This window comes from Salmo salar, chromosome 25 (assembly GCF_965601325.2).
Source record: "Salmo salar chromosome 25, fSalSal1, whole genome shotgun sequence".
NCBI lineage: Eukaryota > Metazoa > Chordata > Actinopteri > Salmoniformes > Salmonidae > Salmo > Salmo salar.
In genome coordinates, this window is record NC_138315.1 from 35657991 (window position 1) to 35679498 (window position 21508).

General features: G+C 44.0%; 1 protein-coding gene across 2 annotated transcripts; it reads right to left on the reverse strand.

The window, feature by feature from the left end:
• Nucleotide 1: 1 nt before the first annotated feature.
• LOC106586653 (Na(+)/H(+) exchange regulatory cofactor NHE-RF3) lies at nt 2-14005 on the reverse strand. Of its 2 annotated transcripts, XM_082969128.1 has the most exons (10): nt 13717-13879; nt 6729-6851; nt 6242-6451; nt 5694-5925; nt 5211-5347; nt 4676-4871; nt 4205-4401; nt 2816-3040; nt 790-1167; nt 2-626 (listed from the first exon to the last, which is right to left on the reverse strand). In XM_082969128.1, exons 2-10 carry the CDS (start codon nt 6771-6773, stop codon nt 567-569), a joined length of 1680 nt encoding a protein of 559 aa, XP_082825254.1. In that variant the 5' UTR covers nt 6774-6851; nt 13717-13879; the 3' UTR covers nt 2-566. The 2 variants fall into 2 exon arrangements, with proteins under 2 accessions (XP_082825254.1, XP_014029643.1); XM_014174168.3 differs by lacking the exon at nt 6729-6851 and having other exon boundaries at nt 13717-14005.
• Nucleotides 14006-21508: the final 7503 nt, after the last annotated feature.

The following is a 21508-nucleotide window of genomic DNA, read 5'->3' on the forward strand; positions in this document are numbered from 1 at the left end:
CTCTGTTCCCTTTATTTTATTCAGTAAGTACTGCAATGCCACTTTACATACACCACTTATAAACAGGCATCTGGTCCAGGATCATTTATTCTCGTTGTGAGAGCAGTATTTGACATCTGAGCAGAAAGACACAATGGCTCTTTGGGTACGCTAAAACAAATCAAATGTATTTGATTATTTTAATGATATTTAAAAGACAGTATTATTATTAAGGTGTAGTACAGTAGACCTCTGTCACTATGGTTACTGTTCCAGTTAAACACATTGAACTGGCATTACTAGTGTTCTCGGTCTACATTGCAGGTGTTCGTAATGAGATTATACTGATACATATGCTGGTTGGATAACAGTGCTATCTAACTGATCAATACAATTACACATTAATGGCTATTTATTGCTATTTTCAACCGATTTGCATTGATACCTAAAACCAGCCTCTGTCATCGGAATGTATTAAGTTTGATCAGCGTTCTTGAGCAGAGATACCTGCATTATCCAGCATGGTGCAAAGGTTGATGGGAGACAGAAAAAGTCTTAACAGGAAATGATTTCTCATTGGAGACTTCTCAGAGTCTCTCATCAACACTCGAGCAAGATGATGATGCTGCTGATGACACAGATGGAGTCTATGAGAGAGAAAGAGAGTCATATATTTTTCTGTAATAGAACTGTGGGAAAATACAATTGCTACAAACTTGCTTTTAACTACTTTGGTTTGCCTGGATAATTTGGATCTAGTTTAGAAGCTACCAAGGCACTCAAGGAACACATTTATGTTACGTCACTCACCCTCTCTCGTGCCTGGTGCGGCGTGGTGTCTGGCTCAGCAGCCTCCTCGTCTTCCTCCTCTTGGACCTCCTCCAGAGTGGCTGGGGTGTCTATCTGGGCTGGTGTGTGGCTCCGTGCTAGGGACGGGGACGGGGCTGGGGATGGGGACCTGGCTTGGGACGAGGGGATGAAGAGCTGAGGAGTGATGGCCACCCCTTTGGCTTTGAAGTGGTCGTTGGCCTGCTTCCCGGCAACTAGGAGTACCAGCGAGCTGCCACTCTTACGGATCAACCCCACCACTTGCTCGTGACTGTTCTGCTCCACATTCACACCGTCCACCTCCACCACCATGTCTCCGTCCTCTAGACCAGCCCTGTCCGCGGCTCCACCCTTCACCACCTTACAGAGAAGACATCAAGGGGTGAGCTGAGTTGTGAATGGTTTGGAACGTAAACAACAGTTGACAGTTGCTGAATGACAGGAGTGTTTCAGAGGTACGGAATTGAGGCTAGCATGTGCTTTGCCTCTTGATCTTTCCCATAGTAGTTCATGTATTTTGGATGCATTCTCTTGTCTGTTAGGCTACCTGTTGGATATACAGTGCTAGTCCAAATTTTGGACACACCTACTCATTCAAGGGTTTTTCTTTATTTTTACTATTTTCTACATTGTGGAATAATAGTGAAGACATCAAAACTATGAAATAACACATATGGAATCATGTAGTAACCAAGAATGTGTTAAACAAATCAATATATATTTGAGATTCTTCAAAGCAGCCACCCTTTGCCCTGATGACAGCTTTGCACACTCTTGGCAACCAGCTTCACCTGGAATGCTTTTCCAACAGTCTTGAAGGAGTTCCCACATATGCTGAGCACTTATTGGCTGCTTTTCCTTCACTCTGCGGTCCAACTCATCCCTAACCATCTCAATTGGGTTGAGGTCAGGTGATTGTAGAGGTCAGGTCATCTGATGCAGCACTCTATCACTCTCCTTCTTGGTCAAATAGCCCTTACACAGCCTGGAGGTGTGTTGAGTCATTGTTCTGTTGAAAAACAAATGATAGTTCCACTAAGCACAAACCAGATGGGCTGGCGAATCAGTGCAGAATGCTGTGGTAGCCATGCTGGTTATGTGTGCCTTGAATTCTAATTAAATCACTGACAGTGTCACCAGCAAAGCCCCCCCCCCCCCCCCCCCCCCCACTATCACACCTGCTTCACGGTGGGAATCACACATACAGAGATCATCTGTTCACCTACTCTGCGTCTCACAAAGACTCATCAGACCAAAGGACAGATTTCCACCAGTCTATTGTCCATTGTTCATGTTTCTTGGCCCAAGCAAGTCTCTTCTTGTTATTGGTGTCCTTTAGTAGTGGCTTGATTCACACAGTCTCCTCTGAACTGTTGATGTTGAGATGTGTCTGTTACTTGAATTCATTGAAGCATTTATTAGGGCTGCAATTCCTGAGGCTGAAAACTCTAATGAACGTATCCTCTGCAGCAGAGATAACTCTGGGTCTTCCTTTCCTGTGGCGGTCCTCATGAGAGCCAGTTTCATCTTAGCGCTTAATGGTTTTTGCGACTGCACTTTCAAAGTTCTTCACATATTCTGGATTGACTGACCTTCATGTCTTAAAGTAATGATCGACTGTCGTTTGTCTTTGCTTATTTGAGCTGTTCTTTACTATAATATGGACTTGGTCTTTTACCAAATAGGGTTGTTACACAGAAGATAGCCCTATCTTGTCACAACACAACTTATTGGCTGAAACGCAAGAAATTCCATAAATGTACTTTTAACAAGACACACCTGTTAATTGAAATGCATTCCAGGTGACTACCTCCATGACACTGGTTGAGAGAATGCCAAGAGTGCAAAGATGTCAGCAAGGCAAAGGGTGGCTACATTGTTTTTATTTGTTTAACACATTTGTGTTTGCTACATGATTCTGTGTTATTTCATAGTTTTGATGTCTTCACTATTATTCTACAAACTTTGGACTGGTACTGTAGGTAGGTGATCTGTTCATTGTACTTACCTCTTTGATATACTGGCCAAAGACTCCCTGTATACCGTTGAGGTGGAAGCCGTACCCGACGGAGGTCTTCTCCATCTTGCACAGCTTGAGGAGATCTGTGGTAACAGGGGCTGGGGCCGGGGCCGGGGCTAGGGCCGGCATGGACTCTGGGTAGCTGGGTGGAGGGGTTACTGGAAGGAGGGATTCCATAATCTCTTCCAAGTAGAACAGAGGAGAAACGCCTCCCTGTGAAAGATCACAATTAATCTCAGACATATATCTCAATTCGCACTGTAGTCTTCTTTACTGCACTTCTGTTTCTGGACAGTTCATGAGCCTGTATACACTATGAAATGACTGCCCCTCACCCTTGAAGTTTTTCAACTTTAGTAGGCTTTTTGAATGGTCTTTAAAGTGCAAAACGGCATTTGGCAGAAGTAAATTAATCAGCCAACATGACTATAAGTGAACAGCTTCCAAGCAATACGACTGATAAATAGCTAACAATTTTGCTACACAATCTGAGTTTACCTTGTATCTTTATTGAACTTTTATTTCAATCTTTGCACTGTCTCTATGCACACTCACAGGGATCTACACACACACACACACACACCACACACACACACACACACACACACTGTCACTCCAACACACACACACACACACATACACTCACTCCATCATTTGCTCACTCACACATAATATGCACATACTTTTATACTGACTACACACATGCCCACCCATTCACATGCAAGTTGCTGCTACTCTGTTGCCTAGTCCCCTTACCCCTATACATATCTACCTCCATCACTCCAGTATCCCTGCTCATGTAAATATGGTATTGGATCTGACTTATAGTAGGCTTACTTATTTACTTTATTGTGTATTTCATATTTCCTATTCTTATTTTAAATTTTTTTTCTAGTAATAGATTTTTATTGATTATTGCATTGTTGGGTTTTGAGTTTGCAAGAAAGGCATTTCACTGTACTTGTGGATGTGACATTAAAACTCTAACTTTTTTATATATATATATATATATATATATATATATATATATATATATATATATATATAAATGACCGGGTTTTCACGAATTTGATGACATAATTGTGAAGCATTTTCAAAAGATTAGTGGATGTGATCTGGAAGTAAAGCGGAAGGGGCGGTAACTTTCACAGGGTGTTCAAACAGTTTCTCAGCATTGTGGTGCTCATCAGTATCAGCTACAGCTTCATTATAATCCAAAAGGAAAAACTGATCCTAGATCAGCACTCCGACTCTAAGACACTTTGTAAATATGGGCCCAGATGTGTAGACCAATGTGCTTGAGCCAACTCCTATGACTGTTGTTTCATACATTTATTTCCTAAATCCAACAAGAAAGATTGATCCCAGAACCCTCACCATCTTGTAAAGCGTGTCAGTGTCTTCATCGACCACCAGGAGGCAGCACTTGTTGCCACACTGTCTGATCCTGTCCACCACCTGCTCATGGCTGCAGCCATCCACTTCCACATCCTCCACGGCAACCAGCCTGTCCATCTCCTTTAATCCCGCCCTCTCGGCTGGGCTACCCCTGTCAATGTCCCTGATGAAGTGGCCTGCAGGTAGGATGATATTAAGATGGTGTTATTGCGTAAAATTATGCAGGCAGATGGCTATTGTTGTTGGTGAATATTTTAGTAGTGATGATCCTATGTGGCTATTAGTAGATGTGTTGTTATAAGACATTATAAGGGGTTCATACACGCTTATGAAAAGCCATTATAACCGCATCATAATGCATTATACCTGTTCGCTTATAGTAGTGTAACCAAGTTTTTCTTTGGATACCTACTGAACATCCAAATTCACACACCATACAAACACACAGACCTGTCTTGTTAGGCTCAGTCCTTAAGAAGTATCCATAGCCGTCTGATCCTTTGACCAAGTCTGCGATGCGTGGCTTCAGTGGGAGGAGCTTCACTGTGGCTAGCCCCGCCCCTATCCTGATGCGTTTTATCTTGTAGAACTTGTCTGTGTCCTCATCCACCAATAGAAACATGACGCTGCTGCCTGATGCCTTGACCTGACACAGATGTCACAACGGGCTCATTCGGGCGGGTGCAAAGTTAAATAATGTTTAGATCGAAATTAACAGAAGAAGAGTAAACATTCTTATCTGTTATGTAGAATAAAGACTTATGACATATCTTGCCTAAACGTAACCAATCACATTTGTTTCTGCCCTCAAGGCTGAGTTGCCCAGGGAAACCAAATGGAATTAACACTGATTTGCCAAATGATCATTGTCCTGACTTCTGTATTCTGAGTGAACAAAATGCGTTGACAGGCTGTAGAATAATATGCCAGATATTGAAGTTAAAAGTTAACCACAGAGTAGTGTAAATAAGGACTGAACCCTGACCTTTTCAACTATCTGGTCATGAGTGGCGTTCTCCATGTTCTCCCCGTTGACCTCTATCAGGCGGTCGTTGGTCTTGACCCCTGCCCTCGCGGCCACACCCCCTGGGGCCACCTCTGTCATGAACATGCCCAGGTCACCTGGGACAGGAAATGGAGGAAAGAAAATGTAGTTTAAAATCACAATCCTAAATTCAGTATCATTGGACATAAAGAAGACAGGAATGTATGTTAAGGGCCCACGCCATGTGAGACGAAGAGAATGTGTTCATTTGATGCTTGATCAACAAGCAAAACAATTGAATAAGAATCCTCAGAGATTACAATAATTGCTGTTGTCAGTTTGGTTCTTCTCTCTTATCAGCAATATCACAATCAAAGAGAGAACCAAAATAAATACGTGTGTGTGTGTGTGTGTGTGTGTGTGTGTGTGTGCGCGTGTGTGTGTGTGTGTGCGTGTGTGTGTGCGTGTGCGTGCGTGTCCCACCCCTCTCATCTTTGATAGAGCGCAAAGAGAAGCCGTAGCCCCCGCTGGACTTGGCCAGGTAGCAGAGTTTGGGTTTGGGCGCCCCTCCTCCCACCCCGTTCATGGCGTGCTGGGTAGGTGTGGCGTGTGGGTCAGACAGGTCCACCCCCTTAGTCTTAGCCTGCTTGTAGGATGCCACATCCAGAACGTGGAAGGTGACAGACGCACCGCTCTCCTTCACCAGGTCCACTACCTAACCCAGGACACACGGCACAGGAGAAAGAGTTGGGACAACGTATGGTATGCTGCTACATTATTACAGTACTTATTGCTACATGTGTTCTCCAGTAATTCCACATTTACCTAACTTAAACTGGTACCTTACCCCAGGCACTTTAAAGGACTTGATAGGTGTGAACAATATAGCAGACACGGTTATTACCATACTATTACTATATTGCTTACACCTTTATCATTTCAATACAGTAAAAAAAAAGAGGGAGGGTCTAGGGCTTATGTGGAATCGAACAACTGCTAGCCCTGTCAGTTTCCCCTCTCCCCCTCCTCACCCGTGAGTGGTCCATTTCGTCCACATAGGTTCCGTTGACCCGGAGGATGCGGTCTCCGTCCTTCAAACCCACCAGCTTGGCCGGGCTGCCACTCTCCAGGTTCCTGATCAGGTGACCATCCTCTCCTTGCTCCACCCTCAAGAGGAAGCCAAAACTTTGACCTGCCTTCTTACTCAGCACTATCACCCTCGGCCTGTACCCAGCCATGTCCTGCAACAGAGACCACAGGGTATGAATACAATACAATACAAAACACACACACACACACACACACTGGTGAGCACAGTCACCGTCTGTTTTTACTTAGCCATGTCTTATAATACAGACCAGAATGGGAGAGTGCTGACACTGTGTGTATCAGTGGTAAACCCCATTCTATCTAATCTCAATGTCTGAAACTTCCCCCACTGTCTTGAAGGAGTTCCCACATATGCTGAGCACTTGTTGGCTGCTTTTCCTTCACTCTGCGGTCCAACTCATCCCTAACCATCTCAATTGGGTTGAGGTCGGGTGATTGTGGAGGCCAGGTCATCTGATGCAGCACTTCATCACTCTCCTTCTTGGTCAAATAGCCCTTACACAGCCAGGATGTGTGTTGTGGATCATTGTCCTGTTGAAAAACAAATGATAGTCCCACTAAGTGCAAACCAGATGGAATGGCGTATCGCTGCAGAATGCTGTGGTAGCCATCCTGGTTAAGTGTGCCTTGAATTCTAAATAAATCACAGACAGTGTCACCAGCAAAGCACCATCACACATTTTCCTCCATGCTTCACGGTGGGAACCAAACATGCGGAGATCATCCGTTCACGTACTCTGCATCTCACAGACACGGCGGTTGGAACCAAAAATCTCAAATTTGGACTCATCAGACCAAAGGACATGTCCATTACTCGTGTTTCTTAGCCCAAGCAAGTCTTCTTGTTGGGGTCCTTTAGTAATGGTTTCTTTGCAGCAATTCGACCATGAAGGCCTGATCCACTTAGTCTCCTCTGAACAGTTGATGTTGAGAGGTGTCTGTTACTTGAACTCTGTGAAGCATTTATTTGGGCTGCAATCTGAGGTGCAGTTAATTTCCGATTGGCAACTGATTGGCTCAAACGCATTAAGAAGGAAAGACATTACACAAATTAACTTTTAACAAGGCACACCCGTTAATTGAAATGCATTCCAGGTGACTACCTCATGAAGCTGTTTGAGAGTGTGCAAATCTGTCATCAATGCAAAGTGTGGCTACTTTTTTGGTTACTACATGATTCTATATGTGTTATTTCATAGTTTTGATGTCTTCTATTATTTTACTATGTAGAAAATTGTAAAGATAAAGAAAAACCCTGGAATGAGTAAGTGTGTCCAAACTTTTGACTGGTACTGGAGCTATACCACTGGAGGCTGGTGAGGGGAGGACGGCTCATAATAATGGCTGGAACGGAGCGAATGAAATGGCATCAGACACATGCTTGTAAAAACCATGAGTTTGATAACCATCCCACCGATTCTGCTCCAGCCATTACCACAAGCTCATCCTCCCAATTAAGGTGCCACCAACCTCCTGTGAGCTATACTGTAGCAACTCATAGGTATGTACTGTACAGCAACGTCACCATCAGATAAATTGCAGTAAATCGGGTGTGGAGTGGAACATTTGCACAACAGAAATCTGATTGGCAATATAGAGAGATAAGAGGGATATAAACACATATATTAAAGGACAAGATATCCCGTAGAGATAAAAGAATACATAAGTCAGTGTAGGGTTGGGTTGAATGTCATTGATTACACTGATATTTTACTGACGAGAGATCTCTAGAGAGTGTATTCTGCCAACCATTACGGTGAATTCCTAACTCGCACAAACACGCACACAGACACACCACCATCTACACTCGTGTTTTAATAGTGTAGCAAAGTGCTGATAGCTCTTGAAGAAGGTTAACCTGCTATGCTACCTCCCCCGTGGCCATGGGTTGTTAATGGTTAACAGCAGCCAGGGCCAGCTGAAGGTGCGAAGGGCTCTTTTAACTGGAATGTGCGAATTTGACCCCCCAATCAAGATGGTCAACATGAGAATCCTTGTAATGTTTATTACACTGTTATCACAGAGAGAAAGTAAGACGTGACGGACGTGTGTGTGTTTGTGTGTGTGTGTTTGTGTGTAGTGTAAGTCTGTGTGTGGCAGTGTGCTGATATTTGTCTGTTCCTACATTTTGCTAATCTAGTTCCAACTGTTAGATTATGATGAACACAGTAATATGTAAAATGTTAGCATTTAATCCTTGACACAGTCACTGTAGACTGCTGTTTTTAGGGAGATTGTTTCCTGGAAGTAGATGCAGTCCTATAAACTAACCCAAGATGACAATTGCAAGCAAACACCATCTACATTGAGTGGAACCATGATCCTTTCCCAAGAGATTGAATCCTCATTGTGGGGGCGCATGTCAAGTACTAACAACAAAGTATTTTGTATTGTTATTTGGAGCCCCTCTATCCACTGCACCTGTGTCTCTGTTGTTGCTCTATGTCTCCATGTGAGTGATTTAGCAGACACTCTTATCCAGAGAAACTTACAGGAGCAATTTGGGTAAACAAGTTAGAAAAAGAAGATAGATTTTTCACCTATTTGGCTCAGGGATTTGAACCAGTGACCTTTCAGTTACTGGTCCAACGCTCTTAACCGCTATGCTACCTACAGTTGAAGTGGGAAGTTTACATACACCCTAGCCAAATACATTTAAACTCAGTTTTTCACAATTCCTGACATTTAATCCTAGTAAAAAATCCCTGTTTTAGGTCAGTTAGGATCACCACTTTATTTTAAGAATGTGAAATGTCAGAATAACAGTAGAGAGAATTATTTATTTCAGCTTTTATTTCTTTCATCACATTCCTAGTGGGTCAGAAGTTTACATACACTCAATTAGTATTTGGCAGCATTGCCTTTAATTTGTTTAACTTGGGTCAAACGTTTCGGGTAGCCTTCCACAAGCTTCCCACAATAAGTTGGGTGGATTTTGGCCCGTTCCTCCTGACAGAGCTGGTGTAACTGAGTCAGGTTTGTAGGTCTCCTTGCTCCACACGCTTTTTCAGTTCTGCCCACAAATGTTCTATGGGATTGAGGTCAGGGCTTTGTGATGGCCACTCCAATACCTTGACTTTGTTGTCCTTAAGCCATTTTGACACAACTTTGGAAGTATGCTTGAGGTCATCGTCCATTTGGAAGAACCATTTGCGACCAAGCTTTAACTTGCTAACTGATGTCTTGAGATGTTGCTTCAATACATCCACGTAATTTTCCTTCCCCATGATGCCATCTATTTTGTGTAGTGCACCAGTCCCTCCTGCAGCAAAGCACCCCCACAACATGACGCTGCCACCCCTGTGCTTCACGTTTGGGATGGTGTTCTTTGGCTTGCAAGCGTTCCCCTTTTTCCTCCAAACATAACGATGGTCATTGTGGCCAAACAGTTCTATTTTTGTTTCATCAGACCAGAGGAAAGTTCTTCAAAAAGTACGATATTTGTCCCCATGTGCAGTTGCAAACCATAGTCTGACTTTTTTATGACGGTTTTGGAGCAGTGGCTTCTTCCTTGCTGTGCGGTGTTTCAGGTTATGTCGATATAGGACTCGTTTTACTGTGGATATAGATACTTTTGTACCTGTTTCCTCCAGCATCTTCACAAGGTCCTTTTCTGTTGTTCTGGGATTGATTTGCACTTTTCGCACCAAAGTACGTTTATCTCTAGGAGACAGAACGCGTCTCCTTCCTGAGCGGTATGACGGCTGTGTGGTCCCATTGTGTTTATACTTGCGTACTCTTATTTGTACAGATGAACGTGGTACCTTCAGGCGTTTGGAAATTGCTCCCAAGGATGAACCAGACTTGTGGAGATCTCCAATTTCTTTTCTGAGGTCTTGGCTGATTTCTTTTGATTTTCCCATGATGTCAAGCAAAGAGGCACTGAGTTTGAAGGTAGGCCTTGAAATACATCCACAGGTACACCTCCAATTGACTCAAATGATGTCAATTAGCCTATCAGAAGCTTCTAAAGCCATGACTTCAAACAGCCGAAGCTAAGTAACATTAACATGATGCCTTCTAATTACAGTCGCTGTACTCATAATATACAGGAGAACGATCGCCTAGGTCCCTTGATTCAGGACCTAGGATCAAGGGAGACACTAAAGTGTTTTAGTACTGTATCTCTTGACACAATGATGAAAATAATCATGGCCTCTAAACCTTCAAGCTGCATACTGGACCCTATTCCAACTAAACTACTGAAAGAGCTGCTTTCTGTGCTTGGCCCTCCTATGTTGAACATAATAAATGGCTCTCTATCCACCGGATGTGTACCAAACTCACTAAAAGTGGCAGTAATAAAGCCTCTTTTGAAAAAGCCAAATCTTGACCCAGAAATTATTTTAAAAACTATCGGCCTATATCGAATCTTCCATTCCTCTCAAAAATTGTAGAAAAAGCTGTTGCACAGCAACTCACTGCCTTCCTGAAGACAAACAATATACACAAAACGCTTCAGTCTGGTTTTAGACCCCATCATAGCACTGAGACTGCACTTGTGAAGGTGGTAAATGACCTTTTAATGACGTCAGACCGAGGTTCTGCGTCTGTCCTTGTGCTCCTAGATCTTAGTGCTGCTTTTGATACCATCGATCACCACATTCTTTTGGAGAGATTGGAAACCCAAATTGGTCTACATGGACAAGTTCTGGCCTGCTTTAGGTCTTATCTGTCGGAAAGATATCAGTTTGTCTCTGTGAATGGTTTGTCCTCTGACAAATCAACTGTAAATTTCGATGTTCCTCAATGTTCCGTTTTAGGACGACTATTGTTTTCACTATATATTTTACCTCTTGGGGATGTCATTCGAAAACATAATGTTAAATTTCACTGCTATGCGGATGACACACAGCTGTACATTTCAATGAAACATGGTGAAGCCCCAAAATTGCCCTCGCTAGAAGCCTGTGTCTCAGACGTAAGGAAGTGGATGGCTGCAAACTTTCTACTCTTAAACTCGAACAAAACAGAGATGCTTGTTCTAGGTCCCAAGAAACAAAGAGATCTTCTGTTGAATCTGACAATTAATCTGGATGGTTGTACAATCGTCTCAAATAAAACTGTGAAGGACCTCGGCGTTACTCTGGACCCTGATCTCTCTTTTGAAGAACATATCAAGACTGTTTCAAGGACAGCTTTTTTCCATCTACGTAACATTGCAAAAATCTGAAACTTTCTGTCCAAAAATGACGCAGAAAAATTAATCCATGCCTTTGTTACTTCTAGGTTGGACTACTGCAATGCTCTACTTTCCGGCTACCCGGATAAAGCACTAAATAAACTTCAGTTAGTGCTAAATACGGCTGCTAGAATCCTGACTAGAACCAAAAAAGGTGATCATATTACTCCAGTGCTAGCCTCCCTACACTGGCTTCCTGTTAAGGCAAGGGCTAATTTCAAGGTTTTATTGCTAACCTACAAAGCATTACATGGGCTTGCTCCTACCTATCTTTCCGATTTGGTCCTGCCGTACATACCTACACGTACGCTATGGTCACAAGACGCAGGCCTCCTAATTGTTCCTAGAATTTCTAAGCAAACAGCTGGAGGCAGGGCTTTCTCCTATAGAGCTCAATTTTTATGGAATAGTCTGCCTACCCATGTGAGAGACGCAGACTCAGTCTCAACCTTTAAGTCTTTACTGAAGACATATCTCTTCAGTAGGTCCTATGATTAAGTGTAGTCTGGCCCAGGGGTCTGAAGGTGAACGGAAAGGCTGGAGCAACGAACCGCCCTTGCTGTCTCTGCCTGGCCGGTTTCCCCTCTTTCCACTGGGATTCTCTGCCTCTACCCCTATTACGGGTGCTGAGTCACTGGCTTACTGGTGTTCTTCCATGCCGTGCCTGGGAGGGGTGCATCACTTGAGTGGGTTGAGTCACTGACGTGGTCTTCCTGTCTGGCGCCCCCCTTTGGGCTGTGCCGTGGCGGAGATCTTTGTGGGCTATACTCGGCCTTGTCCCGGGATGGTATGTTGGTGGTTGGAGATATCCCTCCAGTGGTGTGGAGGCTGTGCTTTAGCAAAGTGGGTGGGGTTATATCCTGCCTGTTTGGCCCTGTCCGGGGGTTTCATTGGATTGGGCCACAGTGTATCCTGACCCGTCCTGTCTCAGCCCCAGTATTTATGCTGCAGTAGTTTATGTGTCGGGGGGCTAGGGTCAGTCTGTCACATCTGGAGTATTGCTCTTGTCTTTTCCGGTGTCCTGTGTTAATTTAAATATGCTCTCTCTAATTCTCTCTTTTTCTTTCTTTCTTTCTCTCTCTCGGAGGACCTGAGCCCTAGGACCATGTCTCAGGACTACCTGGCTTGATGACTCCTTGCTGTCCCCAGTTCACCTGGCCGTGCTGCTGCTCCAGTTCCAACTGTTCTGCCTGCAGCTATGGAACCCTGACCTGTTCACCGGACGTGCTACCTGTCCCAGACCTGTTGTCCCAGACCTGCTGGAACCCTGACCTATTCACCGGACGTGCTACCTGTCCCAGACCTGCTGTTTTCAACTCTCTAGAGTCAGCAGGAGCGGTAGAGATACTCTCAAAGATCGGCTATGAAAAAGCCAACTGACACTTACTCTTGTTTTACTGACTTGTTGCACCCTCGACAACTACTATGATTATTATTATTTGACAATGCTGGTCATTTATGAACATTTGAACATCTAGGCCATGTGCTGTTATAATCTCCACCCGGCACAGCCAGAAGAGGACTGGCCACCCCTCATAGCCTGGTTCCTCTCTAGGTTTCTTCCTAGGTTTTGGCCTTTCTAGGGAGTTTTTCCTAGCCACCGTGCTTCTACACCTGCATTGCTTGCTGTTTGGGGTTTTAGGCTGGGTTTCTGTACAGCACTTTGTGATATCAGCTGATGTAAGAAGGGCTATATAAATACATTTGATTTGATTTGATGACATTATTTTCTGGAATTTTCCAAGCTGTTTAAAGGCACAGTCAACTTAGTGTTTGTAAACTTCTGACCCACTGGAATTGTGATACAGTAAATTTATATAAGTGAAATAATCTGTCTGTAAACAATTGTTGGAAAAATTACTTGTCATGCACAAAGTAGATGTCCTAATTGACTTGCCAAAACTATAGTTTGTTAACAAGAAATTTGTGGAGTGGTAGAAAAACAAGTTTTAATGACTCCAACCAAAGTGTCTGTAAACTTCCGACTTCAACTGTATGTCCATCATAGTCACAGTCTTAAACACCTGCCGTTGTGCACCACCACACATAAAATAACCATACATGTGACATCAAAACACTGAGCAAATAGTAGAATTGATCATGTAAACAAATATAGCATTAATTAGCATCAAAAGCTAAGTAACTAAACACAATATATACGTGATTCATTTGATAGACCACAACAATTGGAGAAATAGTAGAACATTCACTCACCTGCTCCTGTCTCTAGTCCCAGTCCCAGTCCAGAGGAGGATCTTCGGTTGTGTTAAGGTGGTATCTCTATATGTTTCTTCCCACTTTTTCTCTCTCTCTCGCTCTTGCTCTCTCTCTCATTTCATTCTTCCCACCTCCTCTCTCTCTCTCGCTTCATCCCTCCCACCTCCTCTCTCTTGCTCTCTCTCTCTCTGAAGGACTTTGACAGGTCAAAGTTGGACCTAAAGGCTGAGTTATTTAACAGTGTCTCGTGGCAGGAGCATCTTGGGAGACACATGTCTAAACAGCCCAGTCCAGGTATCCCTTTAAAACCACCGTGTTAATCACAACCCAGTCATCTGTTTAGAATGGTCAAAGGTGACAGAGGAGGGTGGAGAAAGCTACTGACAATGTCAAGGATCAAGGCTTGGCAACGTCACCACAACAACCCAATAACAACAACAGCAGCAGTAATGATGGGTTAATGGGAGCAAAGACTGGCTGACTGGGCGTATTGCCTGGATGGAAGAATTCCATGCTTTATAATGGAAATGCACTTATCTGTGGGATAGTTTCTCAGTATAGTATGCTTTATCTCAAACTATAGTGTGTAATGCATATTTATATCAGCAAATCAATAAATATAACCATAGGCAATAGGCATGTCTTGATGCCTCTGAAGCCAGTCTTAGATATAATCGTTGGTTGATTGATCTGTGAAGACTGTGTTATTCTCAGGCAGTGGAGGCTGGTGGGAGGAGCTATAGGAGGATGGGATCTTTCTAATGGCTGGAATGGAATAAATGGAACGGTATCAAACATATGGAAACCACCGTTCCGTTCATTCTATTCCAGCCATTACAAAGAGCCCATCCTCCTATAGCTCCTCCCACCAGCCACCACTGTTGTCAGGTAAGTCAGTTTTGTAGTACTGGTCTGCTTCTTACTCACTGACACTATAAGCCCAGACACACAGCTTGTCCGACCAACAATATCTAAACGCATCTCAACTCAGTTATCAGTATGGCAATCAAAATAATATTTTGACAATGTAGTTTTGGATGAAATGCTTAAGGTGAGTTTAGGGTTTGAAGGACTGTTATAATTGGACCATTATGTACCTTGCAGTAGGGAATCTGGGTCCATGTAACAAAGGGAGTTTGAGAACATTTCTCATTTCAACTGATCTCTGCCACCTGCTGTCAAGAGAGGATTCAAAATGATTCCCTCAAGAGGAAAGCCATTTGTAAGACAACTGCCTCCCAGAAAAATATTTGATTTTAGTGATACGGGATTGAAGATAATGAGACAGCGAGGATGAGAGAGGGAGAAAAAGAGATGTGTGTTAATAGGTGTGTTATTGTGTTTGTGTCGGTTAGGTCAGAGACAGAGAGTCTGATGGGCAAGAGCTGGCTGCTGGTCAGTCACATGGTGTCTGTTTACACACACACACACACACACACACACACACACACACACACACACACACACACACACACACACACACACACACACACACACACTGGTGAGGAATGAGTCTCCAGACGCAGGTGTGTGTCCCTGGGGTAAACATTAAAGAACGGATGGTGCATTGTGCAGCCAGGGCGAGAGAGACAGGTGACCCTCTGGCCAAGCAGGTACTCAGCAGGGGCCTGTAGCTGTGTTTGTACAGATTGATGTGAGGGGCACAGGACAGGAGACATGCAGGGTCAGCAGACTGACAGTGTGTCTGAGAGAGACAGAGATCCTCTTCAGCTTGACCAAACACTACTGCCTGACTTATGTCACTATTCATTACCCTCTGCACGTGTGTGTATGTGTGTGTGTGTGTGTGTGTGTGGATACAGAGACACCGAGTCTCATCAGACTCAACCAATGGTTGAGTGTGTTTCTGCTACAAAATTGAGTCATTGTATTGGTATAAATGTAAAAGTATTTCACTCTAGTTGGACGTCTGTCTGGAGTATGGTACTAGAACGTATTTATCTATTCTACGCATCACCCTCACACTATCTCAGATCAGAGATACACTTATTCTCAACCTTTCATCGTGCTTTAATCATTCCAGCAGGTGGCGCCATTACCGTTACACCATCTGGGTGTAATCAGCATATTTTCATATCAGAGAGAGACCATGATGAATAACACTCCTCCCAGAGAGAGAGACAATGATGAATAACACTCCTCCCAGAGAGACACCATGATGAATAACACTCCTTCCAGAGAGACACCATGATGAATAACACTCCTCCCAGAGAGAGAGACCATGATGAATTACACTCCTCCCAGAGAGACACCATGATGAATAACACTCCTCCCAGAGAGGGACACCATGATGAATAACACTCTTCCCAGAGAGAGACCATGATGAATTACACTCCTCCCAGAGAGAGAGACCATGATGAATAACACTCCTCCCAGAGAGAGACCATGATGAATAACACTCCTCCCAGAGAGAGACCATGATGAATTACACTCCTCCCAGAGAGACACCATGATGAATAACACTCCTCCCAGAGAGAGACCATGATGAATTACACTCCTCCCAGAGAGAGACCATGATGAATAACACTCCTCCCAGAGAGAGAGACCATGATGAATTACACTCCTCCCAGAGAGAGACCATGATGAATAACACTCCTCCCAGAGAGAGAGACCATGATGAATTACACTCCTCCCAGAGAGACACCATGATGAATAACACTCCTCCCAGAGAGAGAGACCATGATGAATTACACTCCTCCCAGAGAGACACCATGATGAATAACACTCCTCCCAGAGAGAGACCATGATGAATTACACTCCTCCCAGAGAGACACCATGATGAATAACACTCCTCCCAGAGAGACACCATGATGAATAACACTCCTCCCAGAGAGAGACCATGATGAATTACACTCCTCCCAGAGAGAGTGACCATGATGAATTACACTCCTCCCAGAGAGACACCATGATGAATAACACTCCTCCCAGAGAGACACCATGATGAATAACACTCCACCCAGAGAGAGACCATGATGAATAACACTCCTCCCAGAGAGGGACACCATGATGAATAACACTCTTCCCCGAGAGAGACCATGATGAATAACACTCCTCCCAGAGAGAGAGAGACCATGATGAATAACACTCCTCCCAGAGAGAGAGACCATGATGAATAACACTCCTCCCAGAGAGAGACCATGATGAATAACACTCCTCCCAGAGAGAGACCATGATGAATAACACTCCTCCCAGAGAGGGACACCATGATGAATAACACTCCTCCCAGAGAGACACCATGATGAATAACACTCTTCCCAGAGAGAGACCATGATGAATTACACTCCTCCCAGAGAGAGAGACCATGATGAATAACACTCCTCCCAGAGAGAGACCATGATGAATAACACTCCTCCCAGAGAGAGACCATGATGAATAACACTCCTCCCAGAGAGAGACCATGATGAATTACACTCCTCCCAGAGAGAGACCATGATGAATAACACTCCTCCCAGAGAGAGAGACCATGATGAATTACACTCCTCCCAGAGAGAGACCATGATGAATAACACTCCTCCCAGAGAGAGAGACCATGATGAATTACACTCCTCCCAGAGAGACACCATGATGAATAACACTCCTCCCAGAGAGAGAGACCATGATGAATTACACTCCTCCCAGAGAGAGACCATGATGAATTACACTCCTCCCAGAGAGACACCATGATGAATAACACTCCTCCCAGAGAGACACCATGATGAATAACACTCCTCCCAGAGAGAGACCATGATGAATTACACTCCTCCCAGAGAGAGTGACCATGATGAATTACACTCCTCCCAGAGAGACACCATGATGAATAACACTCCTCCCAGAGAGACACCATGATGAATAACACTCCACCCAGAGAGACACCATGATGAATAACACTCCTCCCAGAGAGACACCATGATGAATAACACTCCTTCCAGAGAGAGACCATGATGAATAACACTCCTCCCAGAGAGGGACACCATGATGAATAACACTCTTCCCCGAGAGAGACCATGATGAATAACACTCCTCCCAGAGAGAGAGAGACCATGATGAATAACACTCCTCCCAGAGAGAGAGACCATGATGAATAACACTCCTCCCAGAGAGAGACCATGATGAATAACACTCCTCCCAGAGAGAGACCATGATGAATAACACTCCTCCCAGAGAGGGACACCATGATGAATAACACTCCTCCCAGAGAGAGACCATGATGAATAACACTCCTCCCAGAGAGAGACCATGATGAATAACACTCCTCCCAGAGAGAGAGACCATGATGAATTACACTCCTCCCAGAGAGACACCATGATGAATAACACTCCTCCCAGAGAGAGAGACCATGATGAATTACACTCCTCCCAGAGAGACACCATGATGAATAACACTCCTCCCAGAGAGAGACCATGATGAATTACACTCCTCCCAGAGAGAGACCATGATGAATAACACTCCTCCCAGAGAGACACCATGATGAATAACACTCCTCCCAGAGAGAGACCATGATGAATTACACTCCTCCCAGAGAGAGAGACCATGATGAATTACACTCCTCCCAGAGAGAGAGACCATGATGAATTACACTCCTCCCAGAGAGACACCATGATGAATAACACTCCTCCCAGAGAGACACCATGATGAATAACACTCCTCCCAGAGAGACACCATGATGAATAACACTCCTTCCAGAGAGAGACCATGATGAATAACACTCCTCCCAGAGAGGGACACCATGATGAATAACACTCTTCCCCGAGAGAGACCATGATGAATAACACTCCTCCCAGAGAGAGAGAGACCATGATGAATAACACTCCTCCCAGAGAGAGAGACCATGATGAATAACACTCCTCCCAGAGAGAGACCATGATGAATAACACTCCTCCCAGAGAGAGACCATGATGAATAACACTCCTCCCAGAGAGGGACACCATGATGAATAACACTCCTCCCAGAGAGACACCATGATGAATAACACTCCTCCCAGAGAGAGACCATGATGAATAACACTCCTCCCAGAGAGAGACCATGATGAATAACACTCCTCCCAGAGAGACACCATGATGAATAACACTCCTCCCAGAGAGACACCATGATGAATAACACTCCTCCCAGAGAGACACCATGATGAATAACACTCCTCCCAGAGAGAGAGACCATGATGAATAACACTCCTCCCAGAGAGACACCATGATGAATAACACTCCTCCCAGAGAGACACCATGATGAATAACACTCCTCCCAGAGAGACACCATGATGAATAACACTCCTCCCAGAGAGAGAGAGACCATGATGAATAACACTCCTCCCAGAGAGAGAGACCATGATGAATAACACTCCTCCCAGAGAGAGACCATGATGAATAACACTCCTCCCAGAGAGAGACCATGATGAATAACACTCCTCCCAGAGAGGGACACCATGATGAATAACACTCCTCCCAGAGAGACACCATGATGAATAACACTCCTCCCAGAGAGAGACCATGATGAATAACACTCCTCCCAGAGAGAGACCATGATGAATAACACTCCTCCCAGAGAGACACCATGATGAATAACACTCCTCCCAGAGAGACACCATGATGAATAACACTCCTCCCAGAGAGACACCATGATGAATAACACTCCTCCCAGAGAGAGAGACCATGATGAATAACACTCCTCCCAGAGAGACACCATGATGAATAACACTCCTCCCAGAGAGAGACCATGATGAATAACACTCCTCCCAGAGAGACACCATGATGAATAACACTCCTCCCAGAGAGACACCATGATGAATAACACTCCTCCCAGAGAGACACCATGATGAATAACACTCCTCCCAGAGAGACACCATGATGAATAACACTCCTCCCAGAGAGGGACCATGATGAATAACACTCCTCCCAGAGAGGGACACCATGATGAATAACACTCCTCACAGACAGAGAGACCATGATGAATAACACTCCTCCCAGAGAGAGACCATGATGAATAACACTCCTCCCAGAGAGAGAGACCATGATGAATAACACTTCTCTCAGAGAGAGAGACCGTGATGAATTACACTCCTCCCAATAGGTAGCAGTCATCTCCCTCTCTCTTTCTCTCTCTCTCACTCTCTCTCTCTCCTTTGATTGGCATTCTCATTGGGTTGTTTATGTGGGTAATTGCACTTGCAGATTGACTGGCTGGCTGCATATTGAACTGGGGTAATTAAAGCTGTGGATAGATTGGGTTCTGCGGTCTGGAGAAGTAATATACAGTCATCGTTCTCTCTGAGGGAGAGCAGTTTGCATTCATATAACCCCACCACAGGCCCTTTGGATGAGTCCCTTCTCTGCAGAGCAATAACACGCCTCAGCAGGCAGCAATCTGCTACTGTAGAACAGGTCCTTTGATTATAATTCAGCAGGTGTTACCGCCAATTCAGCGGCCCATTCGTCTCTGCCTGCTTTTAAGGGAAACAGTGCAGGGAAGCCATGCGGAAAATAAATAGCTTGTTCCATTGGAAGTGAGTTGATGGAATAATGTGTCTTAGCCTATATGACAATAGTTTGTTTTGTCATTCTAATCTGTGGAATACATAAACATCTGTGTAGGCCACTTCCTTGATGGGAAACACACTGTGTGATAGGCTAAACTGTGCATTGTGAGACATGGATAGGCTGCATTTCACACATGAAATAAGTCTATGTCAAGTTTCATATCTACATTGGGAGATGATTAAATTACAGTATCAATATATAGATCTCTTGAAGTCATAAAGTAGAAGTCGATTGTAATAACCGAGGCCCTGCAATATTGAGCCCTGTAGACTGCTTACTCATTTTGAAATCTGAGCTTGTAAAATCAATGTGTTTTCTTTATTCACCACTTGAGGGAGCCACTGGAGCGCTCTGTTCAACTTGTCATTCATAACTTTCTACCTGAGTCAGAGGACAGTTGTCCTCCACCCCCAAATGCGGCTGCAAACAGACTCGACTACCAATCCCCTAGAGGTGCTGCAGCGCCCACTGAAAAATCTGAATAAAAAAAAAATATTAATAAAAAACAATTGTTGATTTTCAGTCAGGTCATTCACGGCCACAACTTGTGGACTTGATTACATGCTGCTATGCAGTTTGTTGCCAGGGTAGAAAATCTGATATCAACTTTGGAGGGGACAATTACATGACATTTTCTCAAGAGCAATTCCTGAGGGGGACACCAAAAGTAGTGCTGTAACACATAGCCTACATTGTAATATGGTAAATGTATATTGAGGAACTAAAGAAATAAGGTGTTTGCCGTACTCCTAACTACCGGTACCCAAAACTACACAACTAATCACAACAGCAATACCATTGCCTTTAACAAATCTTAGTTCAGTCACCAGTTTAAGTTGAGAGTAGGGGTATCCATGGCATTTTCCAATTATGTTCCTATTTTACAAGTCAAAAAAATTGAGAACCTTTCATAATGTTGCCAAACAAAGACTCAACAAACTTACCTGAGACTCCCTGTCTCTGCCAGTCTGTCCCTGCATATCTGTCCCCAACTCTGCTGTGTGTGCCATCTGTTGCCTGCTCTGCCTAATGACATCATTGTGAAACATTTCCATTAGAATTTCATTTCTTTCTTATGAACATTTTATCAACTAGTCTTTGAGATATTAGGCTACTAGGGTTCTTACTATGCGTTTTGGTGTATTGAAAAATACTCTGATGTCCGTCTTTTATTTTTCTGTCATTTTTCTACCTGGCTGGCTGGCTGGCTGGCTACACACACACACAGTGTGTAGGTTATTTACAGTAGGAGATGGGCTTCT

Bases quoted from the DNA above. Each gene is read 5' to 3' on its own strand.
- LOC106586653 (XM_082969128.1), bottom strand. From the start codon at position 6,773: ATGACCTGGCCTCCACAATCACCCGACCTCAACCCAATTGAGATG. The intron at 4,402-4,675 runs GTCTGTGTGTTT...TCCTACCTGCAG, and splicing joins GACTGAGCCTAACAAGACAG to GCCACTTCATCAGGGACATT. The intron at 1,168-2,815 runs GTAAGTACAATG...CTTCTCTGTAAG, and splicing joins TTGGCCAGTATATCAAAGAG to GTGGTGAAGGGTGGAGCCGC.